This window comes from Typopeltis vanoorti, chromosome 4 (assembly GCF_054136105.1).
Source record: "Typopeltis vanoorti isolate ZY-2024b chromosome 4, IOZ_Tvanoo_1.0, whole genome shotgun sequence".
NCBI classification, from domain to species: domain Eukaryota; kingdom Metazoa; phylum Arthropoda; class Arachnida; order Uropygi; family Thelyphonidae; genus Typopeltis; species Typopeltis vanoorti.
The window spans coordinates 9,844,970-9,868,236 of NC_143552.1; the positions used below are offsets into that span (position 1 = coordinate 9,844,970).

Here is a 23,267-nt window from a genome sequence, read left to right on the forward strand (position 1 = left end):
CTCTCGGATACCAGTTTGTAACTCTGCCTGTCCATCTGTTGTCTCTCATTCTGGCGAGATGTCCTACCCATCTTCTTTTGCTGTTGTAGATTACTTTTATTACATCTGTGAGTCCAGACGTCTTCCAGATATCTGTGTGTCTTACATGGTCTATTTTGTTTATATTGCACATTCATCTTTCTATTACACCTTGAGTTGTTATTAAGCTTTGTTCTTTTAATGTTGTTTTCCATGTTTCACTGCAATAAGTTAATGCTGGTAAGATGTGACTACTGAAAAGATGGGCTCTTATCTCTATATCTTTGTTTTGGTTGGTAATTGTTGATTTTATGTAGCTGAGGACTATCCAAGCAGCTCTTTTTCTCCTTGCTATTTCACTCTATTTGATATTGCTTGCCATTCAAGATTATCCTCATATTTTGTGTTCAATGGTATAGCTACACCTTTTCCCTGATTGTCATTGCCTGAATATAGCATTTTGTGTTTATTACTTAGCAAGATCTTGCTAGTTTTGGCTTTTTTGTTTCACTCACCTCTATTATGTCGATCTGGTATTTATCCAATTCCTCAGGCATCTCCATTTCTTTGCCAGGCTTCTTATGTTGATAGTACCAATCCTGAATCCTGGCGATGTGTTTCAGAATTTTTTCCTGCAGCTGACTTTTCAATGTATGGTATATTATTATTATTATTATTAAACAAGACTTCATGAAGTCAAAGACTCATCTAGGAGGTCCATTTATCTCACACACATCTCATCATACCGGGTCTTAAACACATTCAAACTCCTTGCAGACACCACACTCTCGGGCAAGGCATTCCAATCATTCACAACTCTGCACGAAAAAAACCTGCCTCTCACTCCCCTACTCACACCCTCTTTATACAGTTTCCAGGGATGACCTCTGGTTCTCCCCTCATCTCCCACTATTCTCTGTAGAACTTCTCCACCATTGATCCTATAACAACCCCTTACCAACTTGTAGGTCTCTATCATATCTCCTCTCTTCCTTCTCTCCACTAGACTCTGCAAATTACATCTTTTCAATCCTTCCTCATACTCGACATTCCAGAGGTCAGAAACTACCTTAGTCAGTCGCCTTTGGACCCTTTCCAACATCTCTTCATCCTTCTGAAAACCAGGTGACCAAATCTGGGCACAGTAGTCCATGTGTGGCCTAATCAAAGCCTTATACAATGGAACAAGAATCTCCCTACTTCTACACGTCAGTGTCCTCCTCATCATTCCCAGAAGTCTTTGTGTTGTCTTCACAATTTTGGCGATGTGTCCCCTAAATTTTAGATCCTTATCCACTATCACTCCAAGATCTCTTATTTCCTCTACTTCCAACAATATATTCTCACCAAGCATAAATTCTGCATCCCATCTTTGTTTTCCAAATTTTAAAACCTTACATTTTGCAACATTGAACTCACATCCCCATTTGCTTGCCCAATCACTCAATTTATTCAAGTCTTCTTGCAAGGCCACAACATCTTCACTACTCTTTATGGTTCGTCCCAACTTTGCATCATCTGCAAACAACTGAATATCTCCATCCAAATCTTCGCCAATATCATTAATATACAAGTTAAATAGTAATAGCCCTAAAACAGATCCCTGAGGCACTCCACTAGTGACTTTCCTTTTTCTGGATATTGCACCCCCATACACAACTTGTTGATACCTATCAGATAGCCAGTCTCCAATCCAATGCACCCCATCTGTTGGATATTAGATAAGGTACTCTGTCAAAAGCTTTTGCGAAATCCAAGTATATTACTGTGTATCCTTCTCCTCTGTCCAAGGAAGCAGTCACTTTATTGTAATAAGTAAGTAGATTACTAAAACACGACCTCCCTTTAGCAAATCCATGCTGTCCATCAAAGATTATACCATTGTTGTCAACCCAACTCTGGATCCTAGTTCTCACAAGCTTCTCCAACAACTTAACCACAACACCTGACACACAGATAGGCCTATAGTTTGATGCTTGAGTTCGATCACCTCCTTTATGAATTGGCACAATCTTGCCCTCCTTCCACTCTTTAGGGACTTGACCAAGTGCAAGACTCGTATTAAAAAAATATGTCAAGGCAGGTGTCAACTCTCTGGCACATTCCTTCAGAATACGTGGTGATATATTATCAAGTCCCACAGCCTTATTTACATAGAGTTTACTCAACTCCCCAAACACCTCTTGCTCACTTACAGTCAGTCTCTCCTCCCCATCATCAACTGCTCTTAATCTCTCCATGAAGTCACAATCACAAGATTGAAAGATCTTTATGAACTGCTCATTAAGTATCTCCACCACACCTTCTGTAACAGCTGTCTTTATACCATTTCCTCCAATCATTCTTTCTTTTGCTGGCTACATATCGAAAGAACTCCCTAGGATTCTTTTTAGCTTCATTAGCTAACTGCTGTTCATACCTCTCTTTAGCTACTCTCACCAACCAAGTCACCCTCCTTGCCTAGTCTTTGTAGACCTCATGAAATTGGTTACTTCCACTTCTCTTATGCTGCCTCCACAATGCCCTTTTTCTCTGTATTGCATGCTTAATCTCTTTATTCATCCATCTCACACCTACCTTATTTAACCTTCTCACCCATGGTATACATTTAGACATTGCATCCACTAAATATTTTTTGAAAATCCCCCAATCTGCATTGATCTCTTTTCCAGCTAAATCCTCATTCCATGCTACATCTGCAAGTTGTCTCCTGAGCTCTTCATAATCACCCCCCTTGTAGTTCCACATATACCCTTTTTTCACAGGGGTCCTTGCACTGCTGGCAACCACCCAAGTAATCACCTCATGGTCACTTTCACCAATTGGTGGATGATTTGATACCTCATTGATAATTACATCCTCCGATGAGATGACCAAATCCAAGACCTTTAATCCTCTTGTGTCCTCTGTTACATACTGTCTGAGGTAGTTATCCCTCAAAAACTCAAGAAACTCATTTTCTTTACTTCCAGTTGCTATCTCTTCATTCCAGTCTATATTGCCATAATTAAAATCACCCATAATGATCACCCTTTTCTTATTTGCTTGGCTCTTATTTGACCATATATTTCACTATCACCACCATCCACATTACCAGGTCTATAACAACATCCCACCAAGTATTTGATTCTATTCACCTCTATCTCACACCATACTGCCTCAAAACCACTGGCCCATTTCCCTCTTGCATCTCTACCTTGTATGGACATAACTCTTTCTCTATCGTCAATAGCACTCCCCCTCCCTTTTTACCCCTTCTATCCTCACGAAACACATCATACCTTTCCATCTCTATTCCTGTCAGGATGTCATCCTCATCTAACCATGTCTCACTTATTCCGACAATCTCTGTGTGCACAGACGCAATTAGTGCAACCATTTCATCCGCCTTGTTTCTTATACTTCTAGCATTGGTATACAAACACAACAACTCATTTCTGAATCTACAGCTAGTTCCACTGATACCACTCACTCGATGTGATCTCTCCATGCTGGACTGGGGCCATTTCCCTTTCTGCTTCTTCATTTTAGAACCCTTTGCAATTCCATCTGTTTCCTTTTGATCCCTGATCATCCCATTACTTTCCTGCCTACACATGCTCTCACCTCCTCTTGGAGCATCCACCTTTCTCACGCTGTGTATTCCTGTCCACCCTGAGCCTCCCCATTTCCCTGCTCCTCTTGCACACCCATTCTCTCATTTTCTATACTCATACCACTCACTTCCATTCATTTCCACTCCTTCAATCTCTCCTGTCTTACACTCCTGCTCTTCCACATCATGCCCCTCTCGATCTGATTCATTCTCTCTATTCACTTCTCCACTTTCCAGCAGCAGTCTCTCCAAGCGACTCACACCATAACCACTCAAATGCAGTCCATCGCTCCCATACAGCTCACTTCGTCCCTCAAACTCATTCCACACATTAACAAACTGTACTCCCATCTCCTCACACATTTCAGCCAGAATATCATTCATAATCCTTGCTCTCTGCCTCGTTTCACCACATGAATACCTAGGCAACACACTGACCACCCTTCCTGTCACACTATTCTCCTTTATCTTTCCAAGCAGTCTCCTGACATTCAGTTTGACATGCTCTTTGTTCTCTCTCAGATCATTTGTACCAATTAATACAATTAACTCTTTTGCTCAATCACTCTACTCATTTTACCGACGGAAAAAATACCCCTGTTCCCTGACAAAAACAACCAGGGTCTTGTTTAACTGGGCAATGCCTCAGTTGCATGAAATTCTGTCATGATGTGCCATCATTTTATTTGTGGTTTAAGCCAATAAGAATAGAATTTGGTTGGCTAAATCACAAATTGCCAGCCCATTCTCATTCGTTAAGTATCCAGGCAGATACCTGGAAGAGTGCACCATGAGAGGACGATTGGACATTAGCTCAGAAGACCTGGTTGTCCTCTGCATTCCTTTAATTGCTATGTGGAGGTTTCCTCTCAGTTATACAGCTTTGACCCTTAAGCATCCTTAATTGACAAATTCAGTGGTAAACAAATTCCCAAAACTTATAGATTCACTGAGAAGTTTTGGTGAGCCGTGTAATGCAAACTTGTCAATTGAAAAAGAGGGGTAACAAAGTGCTGTCATCAGCAAAATATAGGACTGGATTGGCATTCAAATGGAGAACAACAGAGGTGGTCTCTAGCATTCTTTGCAAAGTATAAGAATTAGGTTCAGTATATATCATATGCATAATATGCAACCAGAAAGAAAGATGGCAACAAAGTCAGAAGACAGGTCATTTAAGTTCTCCAAAATTTTTCCTTGGCATTTGTCCAAAGGTGATTGATAATTGTGAAGATTTGATATACTTTCTTTTCCTTCACTGCCTCTTTAACTTCCTGTGTCCACCATGGAGTTCTGATTTTTCTATCCTTGCAAACAACCTCACCATATGCCTCTCTGGCTGAATAAAGCTTGCCACTGAATCTCTAAAGTTTGGTTCCTGTTCTCAAACTCTTTCATTTTTTCTTCAATAATCTTTGTGTATTTTAATATACAGTTCACATCTGAGAGCTGCTCAACTTTTATTTGGTTTAAAAATTTCTTACATGTTATTCTTTCAATATGAAATTCAATTTTATCCTGCTCAAGACTAAATAGTGATCACTTCCAATTTCAAATCCTCTGTACACTCTGGTGTTCTGCACAAGGGAGAAAACATCACTATCAACAATAACATAGTCAATGAGAATTTTCTTATTTCTTGTCTCTTCTCTCCATGTGAATTTGTGCACATTTTTATGTTGGAACATGATGTTAGTATTAACCAGTCCATATTCTGAGCAGAAATCCAACAAATATTTGCCGTTATTATTAGCTTTGCTCTTTTCTCCAAATTTTCCCAATATATTTTTGTATGTCTGACAATTATTTCCTACTCTGCTATTTAGATCCCCAACAAGGACCAACTTTTCCTTTTTCATTGTGTCAGATGCTTTCTCTAAATCCTCAAAAAATTCCTCCACTTCTACCTTAGTAGAACCTCCTGTGGGACCATAGGCACAAATAAGTCTCATTGTCCAGTTCCCCATTCTAATATTTGCCCACATCACTCTACTTGAGACTGCCTGCCATTCAAGAAGTTTAGCCTCGTATTTTGTGTTGAATACTATGGCTACTCCTTCTTTTCCTTGATTGTCATTGCCTGAATATAACATTTTGTATTTATTGCTCAGAAAGATCTCACCAGTTTTGGTCTTTTTTGTTTCAGTCACCCCTATTATGTCGATCTGGTACTTATCTAATTCCTCAGCTAGCTCCATTTCTTTGCCATTCAGGCTTCTTAAGTTGATAGTACCGATCTTTAACTCTGGTGATGTTGAGTTGGGGTGTTTTCTCAGAAAGATCTCACCAGTTTTTGTCTTTTTTGTTTCAGTTGCCCCTATTATGTCGATCTGATACTTATCTAATTCCTCAGCTAGCTCCATTTCTTTGCCATTCAGGCTTCTTAAGTTGATAGTACCGATCATTAACTCTGGTGATGTTGAGTTGGGGTGTTTTTTCAGATTTGGGGGTGCTTAAGGGTCAAAGCTGTATAACTGAGAGGAGACCTCCACATAGCCTTTAAAAGAATGCAGAGAATCAACCAGGGCTTCTGACCTAATGTCCTATCCTCACCTTTTCATGGTGCACCCTGTTGGGTATCTACCTGGATACTGAACGAACGAGGATGGGCTGGCAATTTGGGATTTAGCCAACCAAATTGTAATTCTTATTGGCTTAAACCAAATTGCCAAATTACATATTATTACTTTAAAAATTTAATTTTGGTACTTTTTACAAGAATGAACTTTTTTTGTAATAAATCAGGTTTGTGTTTTAAAAATTCATAAAACTGTGTATAATTCCTCTCAAAGTTGCATTTGGTATAAATGCATGCTTTCAATAACAGTTTCATGTTTCTATGGGCCATGTGCCCCGCACCTATATTCAGTGTATTATTTCAATTCACAAATTAAATTACAAAACAGTCATTTTAGAAAAAAAATAAATGTAAAGGTCAGAGTAGTGAAATAAAGGACTGTCCTCTTAAATATAGGACATATGATCACAGTACCCCATCTTAACTGAAAATTCCACACATTTTGACCACCTCCCAGGTCAAGACCATATAATCACTCTCACCTTTTCATCTTCATGAAGCCTGAAGACTCAGCTTAGGTGGCAACATGGTCATATTTGTTATAGGCAAATTCTCAGATGCTATTACTAGATCAAGCACTCTCAAACCCTTAGTATATTCCATTACATGCTGTCTCAAGTAATTATTCCTTAGTAACTGCATAAAATCCATTCCCTTCCTCCCATGTGTCCTCTCCTCCTTCCTGTCTATGTTCTCATAGTTGAAATCCCCCATAATAATTACCTCTCCTCTGCTCATTGAGTCTATTTGCTGATGCATATCATCTTTTCTACCCCCCCTGTTCTATAGCAGCATCCAACTGTATATTTTGTTCTGCTGATATCAATCTCACACCAAATAACCTCAAATGTGCTATTTTCACTGGCATGCAGTTGAACTTCTACCCTCTTTGATTGCAGTTCATCGGCTATCATCAATGACACTTCTCCCCCATTCTTTTCTCTCTATCCTCCCTGAGCACACTGTACCCTTCATGTTCTATCCCACTGATGTATCGTTTTCTGTTAGCCATGTCTCACTAATGCCAATAATCTTTGGCCATGATGAGCAAACCAATGCTAAAAATTCCTCCTGCTTGTTCCAAATGCTCCTGCCATTAGTGTACATAAAGTGGAATCCCCTTAGGCCTACCGCTGTCCTGATACTTTATACTAACTATCCCATGGTGGTTTGTTACCAGTGATACTATTTCTCCATTATCTTCTCTGGCATAAGTGGTGGAAATAAAGCATTAAATCATGATCATTCCAACACTTTATCATTCTTATCATGGCAGAGAACAGGTGAATGAGAGTGGGTGTGAGTGTTGCTTCATGGAAGAGAAAAAATGAGCACTTGGTGGGAGTCCAAATTGCCTAGAGAGCAGCTGCGCCCACAGAATACTTTATTATGTGAAACTCCATTCAGTAAATGTTGTAAATCTATTGTACGCTAGTACCCTTCATGTTCTGTCCCGTTCTCTCATGGAAGAGAAAAAATTAGCACTTGGTGGGAGTCCAAATTACCTAGAGAACAGCTGCACCCACCATCATCATCAAATTCCTGCCATGTACCCTCAAGGGGTGTAGAGGATATGATAGTACTACAAGTAAAAAATTACATCATTACTAACTTCCTATCTACAATTTTCCTCCAAATCAGTCTGTTACTTGTCAACACTCCAACATTATCAGATCTTATATTTCTATCGTCTAAGGCACTTTGTACCGTATCAATCCACCTATATCTTGGTCTTCCTCTGGGTCGTTTGCTGCCAACCTGGAAGAGAACACTTGTTTTGCTAATCTTTCCTCGCCCATTCTGTTTAAGTGACCATACCACCTGAGATTAGCTCTGCTAACGCATTCCTGGATGCTGACAATGTCAAGTTCTTTCCTAATATCCTTGTTTTTAATATGATATTGCCATTGATGCCATCTGTTCACACCTATAATCTTTCTCAGGACTCTCATATCTGTGGTCTCTAGTCTTTGGTCAAGTGTTTTACTTCTGACCCAGCTCTTAGATCCATAAGTTAAAACTAGTTTGAACAATGTCTTGTATACAGCTAATTTAGTGTTCCGACTAATTTCTCTCTTATTCCTTATGAATTTATTCAATTGACTTCCTACCATACCAGCTTTGCTGATTCTATTGTCTATTTCTATATTTAATTTACCATCTTCAGTAAAAATCATGCCTAAGTAGCTGAAATGTTTTACTTGTTCCACAGGCTCTCCATTCGCAACACAGTTGACATTTTCAATGATTCTGTTTATTTTCATTGTCTTTATCTTTTTATTGCTGACCTTCATACCATATCTATTACAACAGCTATTCAATTTAGTCAGAGAATCTTGCAGACTTGTAGTGGATTTATTTAGAAGTATAACATCATCCGCATAAAGCAAAGAGCTGACATTAACATCTCCAATTTTGATATCATGTTTAATACCACTTTCCTTCATAATGTGTTCCATATAGATAATGAATAACAGAGGGGATAATGTACATCCTTGTCTCAGACCAGATTTAACATTAAACCATCTTCCTGTACTTCCTTCAATTCTAACTGCTAACTTACAGCTCAAATAAAGACTAAGTATTGTTGATATAATGCCCCATTGACACCATAACTGCAGCGTATTAAATAGCTTCTCTCTTAGCACCTTGACATATACCTTTTCCAAATCGACAAAACTTAAATACAGATCTTTGTTATATTCCCATGCTTTCTCGATTATTTGTTGTAAAGTGATGATCTGATCCTGACAGCCTCTGTTTAGCCTGAATCCAGCTTGTTCTTCACCAAGCTTTTCTTTCACAATTCTTCTCAACCCGTCTCTCAAGTATCCTTGCATAAATCTTGCCAGGAACACTCAGTAGGGAAATACCTTTGTAATTCTCACATTCAGTTTTATTTCCCTTTTTATATATGGGTACTATTAGAGCTCTACTCCAATCATCGGGAATTTGTTCCCTTGTCCAGGCTTTCTGAACTATGCAGTGCAGCCACTGTAAGACTCTTATACCACCATACTTCAGCATTTCTGGTCGAATATCATCTACTCCTGTTGCCTTTCCACATTTCAAGCCTTTGATGGCTTTTTTTACTTCAAGTATGGATATGTATTCCTGCCTGCATGCCTGGTCATTGTTTTTTTACCACTGTGCTGTCATCACTGCTTGTTTCATTTAGCAGTTTTTCAAAGTAATTACTCCATACTTCAAGGATATCTTTTTCTCCCATTTTCATGTCACTCATATCTAACTCCTTTTACAGCACTCTTTCCTCCATTCCTAAGCTTCAACAACCTCCAGAATATTTTGCCACCTTCTTGATATTTATTTTCTATATTCTTTCCAAAGTCCTCCCATGGCTTCTGTTTAGCTAGTTTTATACCGTATTTAGCATTCTTGCATTTGTCTCTGTATTCTCTAAGAGCACAAGCTGACTTATTTGTTTCTTTTTTGTTTCAGTTGTCTTTTTTGTTTCAGTCACCTCTATTATGTCGATCTGGTAGTTATCTAATTCCTCAGCTAGCTCCATTTCTTTGCCATTTAAGGTTCTTATGTTGATAGTACCACAGAATACTTTATTATGTGAAACTCCATTCAGTAAATGTTGTAAATCTATTGTACACTAGTACCATATATTAGTTAAGGGTTAGATAATCAGGAAGCTTGTTCTAGAAACTGAACCAAATATTTTTCAAACCATTTGAGTCTTTTAGTAAGCAGGGTGATGGTCTAATAATGAGTGAAGATAATTATTCGTTCTACTACTATTCATACACTAACACCTTCACTGCATTAACCATAATTTGTGCAATGCTTATTATACCCATCCTTTTAACTCATTCAGTAACAAGCATTCAAGCCTGCCTGTTTTATTCCACTCATTCACCATTCTGGAAGCAAAAAATCTTGTGTAGCTAGTACATATAATCATGTCACAATTGTAACAGTATTGTCCTAGTTGAAAGCCCCCAGATTTCATTCTGGACCTTTATTGTCCGTAAAAGATAGTCAGTGAAGCACCTTCCCAGTAGAAGCTTGAGTTTTAAACATTTTGACCTTGCGAGTTAGGATAAAATGTTTCACAGACTGAATATTTATTTCATGTTCACGATAATGTAGCAGTTTTGAAAAAAATTTTACATTGCCTGCCATTGATGGGCATTTCAGTTCAGACTTCATAACATAGGTGGGCTACTTTCCTTTTGGAATCTGAGGGCGTCTCTGCAAAAAACCTGCAAACTGGCTGGAAGAGCACATCCACACTATAGATAATACATTTGTCCTCATGATTGTTCTTTTAGCACATGCACACAAAGAACATAAATTAAATAAGCCAAGAAATTATATTCTTGGTCCCGTGTAGGCTCTGTAAGGACAGTTAAACATGATATGTTGTATAGTTTGGTTATCCTCACCACAGTCACAAGATGAGTTTGGTCTTATTCCCCAAGTAAACAAGGAAGCTCTGCACCTACCATGGTTGGTGCAAACCGTATTTAGGGAGGTCATATTTTCATATACAAGTAGCCAAAAGATGTCACACTTGAACTCTGGATTAGAAATAAATGTTGAAAGTGTTTCCATGAGGATATGTGCTTTGCATTATGGGATATTAAGGCAAGTGATGTGAAATTATTACCTTCTATATACAAGTTGCCCAGATGTGAAGTCACTTCACATGCAAACTTTGTTTACTTACACTTGGATAAAGAATTAAACCAAGAATATAATTTATTGGCATCTTTAATTTATAGTATAACCAAGTGGAAAAAACTTTCAACACCAAAGAACAGAAGTAGATGGAATAAAAGAGAAGGAAGTGGAATTGGTTCAGTGGGTTTCAGGATGGACTGTAAAAGGGTGTTGGTTAGCAGTAGCTCTTATTCTGTTGATTTTGGATGAAAGTAGAAGTATAATGATGTCCAGTTCAGCAGAGTCCTATTCATGAAAGTATCGGTAGAAGAGGCACAAGGCAGAAACTGAACGTCTGTGTTTGTGAGAGAATGATCATTTATTAACTGGATTGCCCTCTTCTGGATAAAATTGAGCAAGCTTAGAAAACATTTTGGTGGACCACCCAAAACAGTATTCCATGGTTGGACAGATTTGGTATTTGTGTAGATTTAGCAGCTGTGAAGGCATGAAGTCTTGTGCAAAAAAGTACATCAGGTTTTTTGGTAGCTGCAGAAGTTATAGTTGAATTGTGCGATATAGGTCAGTCCAAGAAGGGAAATCTGATTGTGTTTAGATATATGGGTATTAGTGAAGGTAAGGGGGGGGCGAGCTTTTTTTTTTTGTGAGAGATCAGACGGGACTGACTGAGTTTTAGTAGTATTGAAGTCTACAGTGTTGTCTTTTACCCATTGGGATATAACTAGAAGATCAGAGTTCAGGCCATTGTTTGTGGTAGATCTTGAGGATTCTAATACTTGAGCATTATAAGGTTTGTCAAATGAAAAGGATGAATGGAATGTACTGTCATCAGCAAAATTGTGGTTATGATTGGAAGTCTGTGAGAGCAGGTCATTTATATACAAGAGGAAAAGAGTGGGTGAGAGAACAGAACCCTAGGGTACTTCAGCATTGGCAGGGAAATCTGAGGAGAGGAAACCATTCACTCTGAGTTTTCTTTGGTTTCATTTTTGTTGTTTCTTATGGGTTTTTTTGGGTTGGATTTTTATAGTTTTTTGAACTTTTTTTTTTTTTCTGGGAGAATTTTTGTGGTCTACAGTAAAATCACATTTCTTTGGGTTGTGATCCATTATGATGAAGAGATAAAAAAAGAAATGGAGCATGCAGTGAGAGGTTACAGACATGCAAATGTACCACCCACATAGAGGGAATCTGGTCTCTTGTCCATACTTGGCCTCAACAATTCCCCTGAAACCTGAATCCTTACTCTAGTGACCAAACATGGTTGCATCCACTTCAGGTCTCTAATAAGCAAGGTAGTATTTCACTGAGCAATGAAAGACATCTACCACTTAGATGTCTAATCAACATTTCTTCCAACTAGGGAAGGTACACTTTTGTGATGTCAATGCTAGCCATGTCACCCTGTACTGCGGGAAGATGCAGATGACTTGACTGCAAGAGGCTATATATTACACATCGACAGCTCTTTAATAGTCTTTGTACTAATATGTACTATGACTTTGTGGGTTGGATTGCAATAAAACAAATTTCAGGGCTTGTCCATTAAAACTGATTTTACTAATTGATGATGTGTGTTGAGGAGGAAAAGGAACATACCAGAACTTTCCCAGTCTTTGTAGATATTTAACTAAATGCTTCAAAGTTAAGTTAAATTAGGACATTTTTATATGCAATCACATACTTAAATTACAGCCATCCTATCAACACGTTCATCAAATACCACCTCATTCGTTAGTAAGAGATGTGATAGATAAGAGTTTGACTAAATCGTACTTACCGGGTACGAAAATTAAGAATGTAAGTAAGAGTATTAGAGGGCAAAAGCAAAGGGTGAAAGAAATGATAGTTGTAGCAAGAACGAATGATTTGAAAGGAGATAAATTTGATATGAGAGAAGACTTAAAGGAATTATTAGAGGTAGTGAAAGAAAAGAGTGATAGAGTTAGGATAGTGAGTTTGTTGCCGCGATATGACAGAGAGGAGTTTACGAGGGCCATAATCGCAAATGACTTTATGCACAGGTTATGCAGATGGTGTTGTGTGGAGTGAGTTTGATGGGCGAAAGGATTTGTACAAGATGGATGGCTTACATTTGAATGGATTTGGTGTGCAAAGACTGGAAAAAGTGTTGCTGAGTGAAGTGAGAGTTGGATGTGCAAAATTAGGGAAACTAGAACTATTAAAGAGGGGAGGAAGTGGATATACAGACATCGTGAAGCAGTTGAGCGTAAGAATGTATATAATGAGCCAGAGCTAGTACGAAGGACAGGAAATCAGAATGGGATAGTTAGGGGTGGGACAAATGGACCACTGCATTTCATGTATACTAATGCCAGGAGTATTAGGAACAAGAAGGAAAAAATTTTTGGCCTTGGTTGGCTCTTCCTGGCCACAGGTTATTGGCATTAGTGAAACATGGCTGACAGAAGATGATATAGTTAGCGGGATAGAATGTGTAGGGTATGGTGTGTTCAGGAGGGACAGAGAGAATGAAATGGGAGGAGGAGTGTTATTGATGATAGCTGATTAACTGCAGCCAAGGAGAATAGAAATTGTATTGCAGGATAGTGAAAAGAGTTCATTTGAGGCTATTTGGTGTGAGATTGAGACTAACGGAACAAAATGTACAGTTGAGTGATGCTATAGACCAGGTGATGGAATAGATGGTGGAGATAGTATGCATAGACAAATTGATGAAATGAGTGGAAGGAGGGTAATTATTATGGGGGATTTCAACTATGGTAACATGGATTTTATTCAATTACTAAGGGATAACTATCTGAGACAGCATGTAATGGAAAATACTAGGGGTTCGAGATTGCCTAGTAATAGCATGTGAGAATTTGACTGTAATGAATATGACCATGTTGCCACCTATTGGTGAGTGATCATAGGGTCTTGACCTGGGAGGTGACTAAATGTATGAAATTTTTGATTAAGACAGAATACACGTGGAATTACCGTGCTGGCAAGTATGACAAGCTTCTTAGGAGATTGCTTGGTTCAGTGCCATGGCATGTACAACTGCAAGGGCTGTATGTTGATAGGGCATGCGAAGAGGTCAAGGAGCATTTGCAGGAGGTTATGGCTAACTGTATACCTAGAGTCCGAATAGTAAATCATGTGGGGGTTAAATGGATAAATAACACCATTAAACTTGAGTTGCAAAAAAGAAACAACTGTGGAAGGAATTGAAGGAGAAAAGTGACCTGCAGGCACACAAATGGTATAAAGCACAGGCCAGAAGGGTAACAAGTGTGGTAAGAAAAGCAAAAGCGGATTATGAAAGAACATTAGCCATGCAAGTTAAAGAGAATCCCAAACAGTTCTTTCATTATGCTGCAAGTAAAAGAAAAACTGTACACGGCAGAATGATTTTAAGGAATGCCGATGGCAGGGAGGTCACTGAATCAGTCGATATAGTGGAATTACTGAGTGAGCACTTTGCAAGAGTATCATCCAGGTGGTGACATTGAAGGAATGAAGGAACCATTCGTTTATATGGGAATTGTGGTGAATGAAGTGGAGGTGAATAGTCTATTACAGAACCTTAATGTGAATACATCCGTGGGATTGGATGGTATACGAACACGGGCCTTACATGAAGAATTGTCAGTGCCCTTGACCATATTGTTTAATCTGAGTCTCGGATCTGGTTTAGTCCCGAAGGGGAGGAAAGAGGGGGAAAATAGTTCCACTGCATAAAGTAGGATCCAAGACTACTGTTGCAAATTACTGACCGATCAACATATCAGGAGTCGTTGTCAAGGTCTTGGAGAAAGTAGTCAAGGGAAAAATAAAGGAATGGATTGATGAAAATGAGATACACTATGGGGGGACAGCATGGTTTTGTGAAGGGTCGATCATGCCTCAGTAACTTGCTCAGGTTTTATAACACAGTGACGGCTGAACTGGATAAAGGTAAAGGGTTTACAGTGATACTGCTGGACCTGGCTAAAGCCTTTAACAGGATGGATACCACATGGAATTCTAATCCATAAACTGCAACATATGGGAATGGATATAGGGTTGGTAAGATGGATAGGAGGGTGGTTGATGGAGAGATACCACAGAGTAGTTTACTCAGTCCAAAAGACGACCTGTGACTAGTGTGTGCTGCAGGGTTCTTTTCTTGGACCACTGCTGTTTAATTTGTTCATTAACAATATAGGGAAGCAACTGAGAGGAACGGTTCATTTGTTCACTGATGATGCAAAGTTGGGTCGGGCAATAGTGAATGCAGAAGATGTCAAAATTTTGCAGGATGATTTGGATGGATTGGAGAATGGATGTCAATTTAATGTGGCAAAATATAAAGTTATGCATTTTTGGGCTGAAAAGATTAGCAGCAGTATATCACATTGTTGGAACTGTACTCCAGGAGATTGATGAGACCAGGGACTTGGTAGTGTTGGTGGATAGGGAGTTGAAGTTTAGGGGGCACATTGCAAAAGTGGCTAAATCAGCTCATCAAATCACTTGGTTGTTGAAGAATACTTTGACGAGCAGAGATAAGTAAGTTATTGTTCCTCTGTATCGAGCCTTCATAAGAACCCATCTCGACTACTGTGTCCAGATCTGGTCACCTAGGTTTCTTCTTGATGGGGAAGAGGTTGAGAGGATCCAGAGGCAAGTGACTAAGATGATAGCAGGTCTATGGAATGAACCTTATGAAAACAGGTTGAAGATTTGTGGGTTGCAGAAATTGGTCGATAGGCGGAAAGGGGGAGATATGATTGAGACATTCAAATTATTATTATTATTAAAACAAGACCTCATGGAGTCAAAGACTCATCTAGGAGGTCCTTTTATCTCACATCTCATCATACCGGGTCTTAAACACATTCAAACTCCTTGCAGACACCACACTCTCAGGCAAGGCATTCCAATCATTCACAACTCTGCACGAAAAAAACCTGCCTCTCACTCCCCTGCTCACACCCTCTTTATACAGTTTCCAGGTATGACCTCTGGTTCTCCCCTGATCTCCCACTATTCTCTGTAGAACTTCTCCACCATTGATCCTATAACAACCGCTTACCAACTTGTAGGTCTCTATCATATCTCCTCTCTTCCTTCTCTCCACTAGACTCTGCAAATTACATCTTTTCAATCTTTCCTCATACTCGACATTCCAGAGGTCAGAAACTACCTTAGTCAGTCGCCTTTGCACCCTTTCCAACATCTCTTCATCCTTCTGAAAACCAGGTGACCAAATCTGGGCACAATAGTCCATGTGTGGCCTAATCAAAGCCTTATACAATGGAACAAGAATCTCCCTACTTCTACACGTCAGTGTCTTCCTCATCATTCCCGGAAGCAAATTGCTGAAGGGTTTCTATAGGATTAATTCAGAGGATATTTTTGAGAACAGGACTGGTGGTGGAGGACTAGGGGACATCCATGGAAGCTGGGCAAGAGTGTGGTTAGTAAGAGTGTTAGAGCTGGATTTTTTACTTTTAGAGTGGTGAATGAGTGGAATAAGCTACCAGAGTCTGTTGTGGGTGCTGTGTGAATGTCGAATAGTTGTGATGGTCATGATGTTTGGGGCCTCCCTCGATTTGTCTAAGGACTACTTGGAGTCGCTCATAATAATAATAATTCCTGTAATCGGTAGAATAAGGTGTTATTGGTGTCTTCATGACATTATTTAAGAAATGCTTTTGCTGAGGGTGAGAAAACATGACATTTCGAAGGGTTATAATATTGCATTATGCAATGAACATGGAATGAAATGAGATCAGAATATATGAATGGTCTTTATTCCAAAAATATATGTTCATATCTTCACTGTTGACAAATGCAAAACCGTATAGAAGATGGTTATGACAAAATGGTACTGCTAGCTAAAGATCTGGAGTTGGAGATTGACAGTGAAAACTTAAAGCAATTGGCAGATGTGGAAGAAGAGCTCACAGATTAATTAATTAGTGTATGATAAAATGGCTGTGAGGCCCCTTATGGGAGGTATGGCCCCATCTCATGAAGCAAATATTAAGCTATTGGCTCTAATGTATTTTTGTTTATAAATTGCATGTGTTCTCCTGGGTGGTTTGAGGGATGAGGAAAACCCTCCACCTCCATATGAGACTTGCTAACTCACCATTTGATTGAAAACAACTGATAAAGGTTCCTCGTGTCATAGATGGGATTTGAACCTGGGACTTTTCAACTAAAGGGCTTGTTTAATTAGACCAACTGAGCTACAGAGGTTCCAGCTCACAAATGAAGACCTTATAGAAAAGGGGATGGGAGAGAAAAGCAGAACATGAAGAGGCAATCCCAAAATAAAAAAGTTTAGTAAAAAATCAGCAGAGGCATGGCATTTACCTCTTAATGCAGAAATAGAAATGGACTCCAACATGAGGAGGGAGAGAGAGAGAGAGAGCAAAGTAGATGATGCAAATTACAATTGCTTGCTACTGAGAAATTTATACAGAAAAGAAAAGGCAAACTATGCAGTGTAAGTTGGACATAAGTTTGTAAAGAAGCCCACTCCTGATGTTTACATCATCCTCTGAAGATGAGCCTGGGCTTTCCACATGTTATGCATCTAGTGAGCCATCCTCAGAACACGTTTTGCAATTCCTGAAATTGAAGAATTTATTGAACTAGCCTCTCCTTTTCCCTTAGATAAATTGTCCACTTAATAAAGCAGCAGCTTTGAAGAATTATTCTCTGCATGTGTTTCCATCTGACCATAAACATACAGAAGCATTATATGTTTCATTCCTTTCATTACAGTACAGTACTGTGTACAGTGATTTTATGTTCTGATTGTATGTTGTATTATTTCATTATAAGCAAAGAGTAAAATCAATTAAAAAATATAAAAAAAATACAGTATATGGATATTCAGGCATGTTATCTGTTAATATCCTTATAAGTCAGATAGTGATTTTTGACTTATGATAGGATCATTGGAATGGAACCCTGTTATAAGTCAAGGACTGACTGTATTAAAAAAAAAAAAAATTTCTACTATACACTTTTCTTAGCATGCTATTTTTTTTCCCCTTTGAAAGGCATCTTTTTTTAATTAAATATCTAATATTTGTATCTTAATTGTGAACTTAAAGCTACTTGGTGTTTATTTGTTTAAATGAAGTTTTTCCCCTTGATTTTATACCTTATTTTTTTATTTCCAATTTGCAGCTGCCTTCTGAAATATGGTGCTTACCTTTCCAGCCAGAGCTCAATGAGTGTTCGATTTAATAGCTTGGGTACTAACCTCCTGGCTCTTAGAAGACGTTTACCTCCTGTCCTCTACCACATCAGCTCTCCATATCCTTTGGCAGAGTTTGACCATGCTGGTTACTACAATTCTTGTACAATGAAGAGTTGTTGTTTTGCTGGAGATAATGATCAGGTAAAGAAATAAATTAGAGTATTTGCCTGTTTGTGTGCACTTTATTTTTTGGCCAGTAGATAGTTGTTGTCCAGTAATAACAGAAAATCACTGGGCTGAAGGATAAGCTATTTTTTCAAAATAATCTATAATATTTCAAGTAGTTTCTTGTTTTTATAAGTGTGTAGTTGAGTTTGCTTTATAGTTAATTATGCTTAACAAGAAATTATATTCTTATTATTATTCATGTAGTAACATCATGAATAGTATGGCAAAGAAATGAAATCTGACCTTTAAAGGTACCTGTGGCATGACTATAAACAATAAATTACATGATAACCACAGTAATTAACTTTAATGAAATGAAAGTACAGATATTTTGTATGAAAAATAACAGTACATCATCAGTGGGTGTAGAAACAAGCAAATCAAAGGAATGGAAATACAAGCTACATATGGCAGTCGGTGGATATCCATTTAAAAACTGTTGCCATGTGTTATAAATGAATATTATTAAAACTGTTTTTGATGTATAAATTAAAGATACCAAGAAATTATATACTTGGTTTAATCCTTTATCCAAGTGTAAGCAAACAAGTTTGTGCCTGAACTATTTTGAGGACTGAAGCAACTTGCGTAAAGAAGCTAATGACTTCACATCACTTGCTTTAGTATCCCATAATGCAAAGAATATCTCCTTATGGACATGTATAATGGTATGCATTATTGCAAGGGCCACTACCCAGACCGGTAGTGCCCCTTCGACATTGAGGTGAAAAAGGGCTGCTCATCATAGGCCTAGAGTAGTTAGTATAGGGGTGCAAGAGAGCCTGATAGTATTAGGGGAAAGAAAGACAGATAGTAGCATGAGAGATAGAGAAAAGGCCTCAGCTCTTTTATATCATCATGTAGCCAAAAGACTATCAGTTTTCCTTTTTCATCAATCTCATTTAGGTGAACAACCAAAATACCAATTGAAACAAGCACAGGTGGTTACCCCAATCTGGGTTAACTTCCTAGGATTGCTCTCCAGTCATCCCTGCAATTGACTAAAATACTACATTGAATTAAGAGGACGGAACTATTTAAAAAACCTCTCATAGCAAGAATAGATAAAATTTTATCTCTCCCTGGTGATTATTGAAAAATATGAGTGGTCTACACCATCTAGTGATAAATTTTATATCTCCTAGAATGCTTCTTTCTAAATACAAAAATCGTCTAACTGAACAATTAAATTTCCACAATACAATATTATAAAGCATTTGGATGTCATATTGCTGGTTTTCAAATCCATGTTTCTTTCTAACCTTCCATAAATGGTATTTTAATTCATTAATTATAAAAATCAAAATTCTCTCCCATTGCTGACAGGTGGTGGTGGTGTAAAACTCGATGTAGCTTAGAAATACCAAAGCGCTTTGCATCATTTTTACCAAGGTCAAGTCTCATGAGAACTGTTACAAAAATAACCTTGTTTATCTCTATGTATTTTATGTTAAAGATTAATGTAAATAACCCTATGGGAATTGATTGTATTTTCTGTTTTAACTAAAGTTCTAGAATGTCAAAGGCAATGCTTTGCCATTGGAAGCTTTGTATAATAGCTATGTATAAGAGCACAAGAAAGTTGTTTACAATTAAGTGTGTGAGAAAGTTGTTTGCGAGCTCTGCGCATGAACACCCTCAAAGCTAGTATCAAAGAGATCTGCTAGTTTCAGAGAAGTTTCTGCTGTCTGACAAGACAAGGAAAAAAGAGTGCACAGAGGAGAAGAAAGAACAGGTTGGCCTTAACAAAAAGATCAATTAGAACTGTCGATTTCTTCAGGGTTTACAACCCTTGGTGCAAGGTCCTGAGAAGGGAAAATAAAAGGGGACTGAGCCGAACATTGAGAGGAGAGTCCAGATCCAGTTACCGAAGAAAGGAGAGGCGAGGCACAGTTATCAAGAAGGGAGGCAAGCCACAGTTACTAAGAGGAGAGGCGAAGCACTTACCGAAGAGAGCCAGAGGCAGTCGGCAGAGAACCAGAAGCAGTCAGACCCAGAGGAAAAGATTTTACAGCAAACCCACACCAGGGAAAAAATTGGGAGAACAGCCGAAGCCAAGTGCCGGGCGGATGTCCTAGTGCTGTAGGAAGTCAACTGAAGCCAAAAGCCGCACAGTGATCTTCAAGCCTGTATGCTGAAACTTCTTGCCTGAGCTTTTGAGTACCGGGAAGATTGTAGTCCAAGACCTGCTGATATTCCAATGAAATGTCCCCTGAAACAAGACTCTCCAGACGGAAACCTGAGATGGAAAAAAAAAACCATAGGGACTTTTGGAAGGTGTCATGACAAAGAGCCTCTGTAAGTGTATTACATCCTTTAATGTACATTCTTTTTGTAATCTAAGAGATATGTCATCAATGGACTGATAAGAAATAGTAATAAGAAATATCTATAAGAGAGTCCTCTGATTTGTTGTTAACTGAAATATAAATTGTAAGATAACTTGCCATAGCTAGCTAATCTCTTTGAGTAAATTAGTCTCGGCAATTTTTTTTTAGCAGAGACGTAACAGAGTAATTATATTGTATAGTCATTTAGTATTGAAAAGGGAAAGTTTAAACTGGTGAGATCTTTCTGAGCAATAAATACAAAATGTTATATTCAGGCAATGACAATCAAGGAAAAGAAGTAGCCATAATATTCAACACAAAATACGAGGCTAATCTTCTTGAATGGCAGTCAGTCTCAAGTAGAGTAATGTGGGCAAATATGAGAATGGGGAACTGGACAATGAGACTTATTTGTGCCTATGGTCCCACAGAAGGTTCTACTAAGGTAGAAGTGGAAGAATTTTTTGAGGCTTTAGAAAAAGCAACTGACACAATGAAAAAGGAAAAGTTGGTCCTTGTTGGGGATCTAAATAGCAGAGTAGGAAATGATTGTGAGACATACAAAAATATTTTGGGAAAATTTGGAGAAAAGAGCAAGGCTAATAATAATGGCAAATATCTGTTGGATTTCTGCTCAGGACATGGACTGGTTATTACTAACACCATGTTCCAACATAAAAATGTGCACAAATTCACATGGAGAGAAGAGGCAAGGAATAAGAAAAGTCTCATTGACTATGTTATTGTTGATAGTGATGTTTTCTCCATGGTGCAGGACACCAGAGTGTACAGAGGATTTGAAATTGGAAGCGATCACTATTTAGTCTTGAGCAGGATAAAATTGAATTTCATATTGAAAAGAATAACATGTAAGAAAGTTTTAAAGCGAATCAAAGTTGAGCAGCTCTCAGATGTGAACTGTAGACTAAAATACACAAAGATTATTGAAGAAAAAATGAAAGAGTTTGAGAACAGGAATCAAACCTTGGAGATTCAGTGGCAAACTCTGAAGAAAACATTGATTGATTCTGCCAGAGAGGCATGTGATGAGGTTGTCTGTAAGGATAAAAAAGTCAGAACCCCCTGGTGGACACAGGAAGTTAAAGAGGCAGTGAAGGAAAAGAAGAAAGCATACCAAAAGTTCCTGTGAAATAAGTCAGCTTGTGCTCTTAGAGAATATAGAGACAAATGCAGGAATGCTAAACACTGTGTAAAACTAGCTAAACAAAAGTCATGGGAGGACTTTGGCAAGAATATAGAAAATAAATATCAAGAAGGTGGCAAAATATTCTGGAGGTTGTTGAAGAAGCTTAGGAATGGAGGAAAGAGTGCTGTAAAAGGAATTACAGATGATAAAGGTGACATGAAGACGGGAGAAAAAGATATCCTTGAAGTATGGAGTAATTACTTTGAAAAACTGCTAAATGAAACAAGCAGTAATGACAGCACAGTGGTAAAAAACACTGACCAGGCATGCAGTCAGGAATTCATATCCATACTTGAAGTAGAAAAAGCCATCAAAATCTTGAAATGTGGAAAGGCAGCAGGAGTAGATGATATTCGACCAGAAATGCTGAAGTATGGTGGTATAAGAGTCTTACAGTGGTTGCACTGCATAGTTTAGAAAGCCTGGACAGAGGGAATAATTCCTGATGATTGGAGTAGAGCTCTCATAGTACCCATATATAAAAAGGGAAATAAAATTGCATGTGAGAATTACAGAGGTATTTCCCTACTGAGTGTTCCTGGCAAGATCTATGCAAGTATACTTGAGAAACGGTTGAGAAGAATTGTGTAAGAAAAGCTTGAAGAACAAGCTGGATTCAGTCCAAATAGAGGCTGTCAGGATCAGATCTTCACTTTACGACAAATAGTCGAGAAAGCATGGGAATATAACAAAGATCTGTATTTAAGTTTTGTCGATTTGGAAAAGGCATATGACAAGGTGCCAAGAGAGAAGCTATTCAATACGCTGCAGTTATATGGTGTCAGTGGGGCATTATATCAAACAATACTTAGTCTTTATTTGAGTTGTAAGTCAGCAGTTAGAATTGAAGGAAGTACAGGAAGATGGTTTAATGTTAAATCTGGTGTCAGACAAGGATGTACATTATGTCCTCTGTTATTCATTATCTATATGTATCACATTATGAAGGAAAGTGGTATTAAACATGATATCAAAATTGGAGATGTTAATGTCAGCTCTTTGCTTTATGCGGATGATGTTATACTTCTAAATAAATCCACTACAAGTCTGCAAGATTCTCTGACTAAATTGAATAGCTGTTGTAATAGATATGGTATGAAGGTCAGCAATAAAAAGACAAAGACAATGAAAATAAACAGAATCATTGAAAATGTCAACTGTGTTGCGAATGGAGAACCTGTGGAACAAGTAAAACATTTCAGCTATTTAGGCACGATTTTTACTGAAGATGGTAAATTAAATATAGAAATAGGCAACAGAATCAGCAAAGCTGGTATTGTGGGAAGTCAATTGAATAAATTCATATGGAATAAGAGAGAAATTAGTCGGAACACTAAATTAGCTGTATACAAGACAGTGTTCAAACCAGTTTTAACTTATGGATCTGAGAGCTAGGTCAGAAGTAAAACACTTGACCAAAGACTAGAGACCACAGATATGAGAGTCCTGAGAAAGATTATAGGCATGAACAGATAGCATCAATGGCA

The 23,267-nt window shown here is 38.2% G+C and overlaps 1 protein-coding gene across 1 annotated transcript in view; it reads left to right on the forward strand.

Moving 5' to 3' along the window:
* Positions 1-23,267, forward strand: part of LOC150107097 (DDB1- and CUL4-associated factor 5) — a 302,448-nt gene that overhangs the window by 140,602 nt on the left and 138,579 nt on the right. Inside the window, exon 6 of the mRNA XM_090390998.1 lies at positions 18,003-18,216. Within this exon, the coding sequence (XP_090247124.1) occupies positions 18,003-18,216 (214 nt within the window). The remainder of the gene's footprint in view (positions 1-18,002; positions 18,217-23,267) is intronic.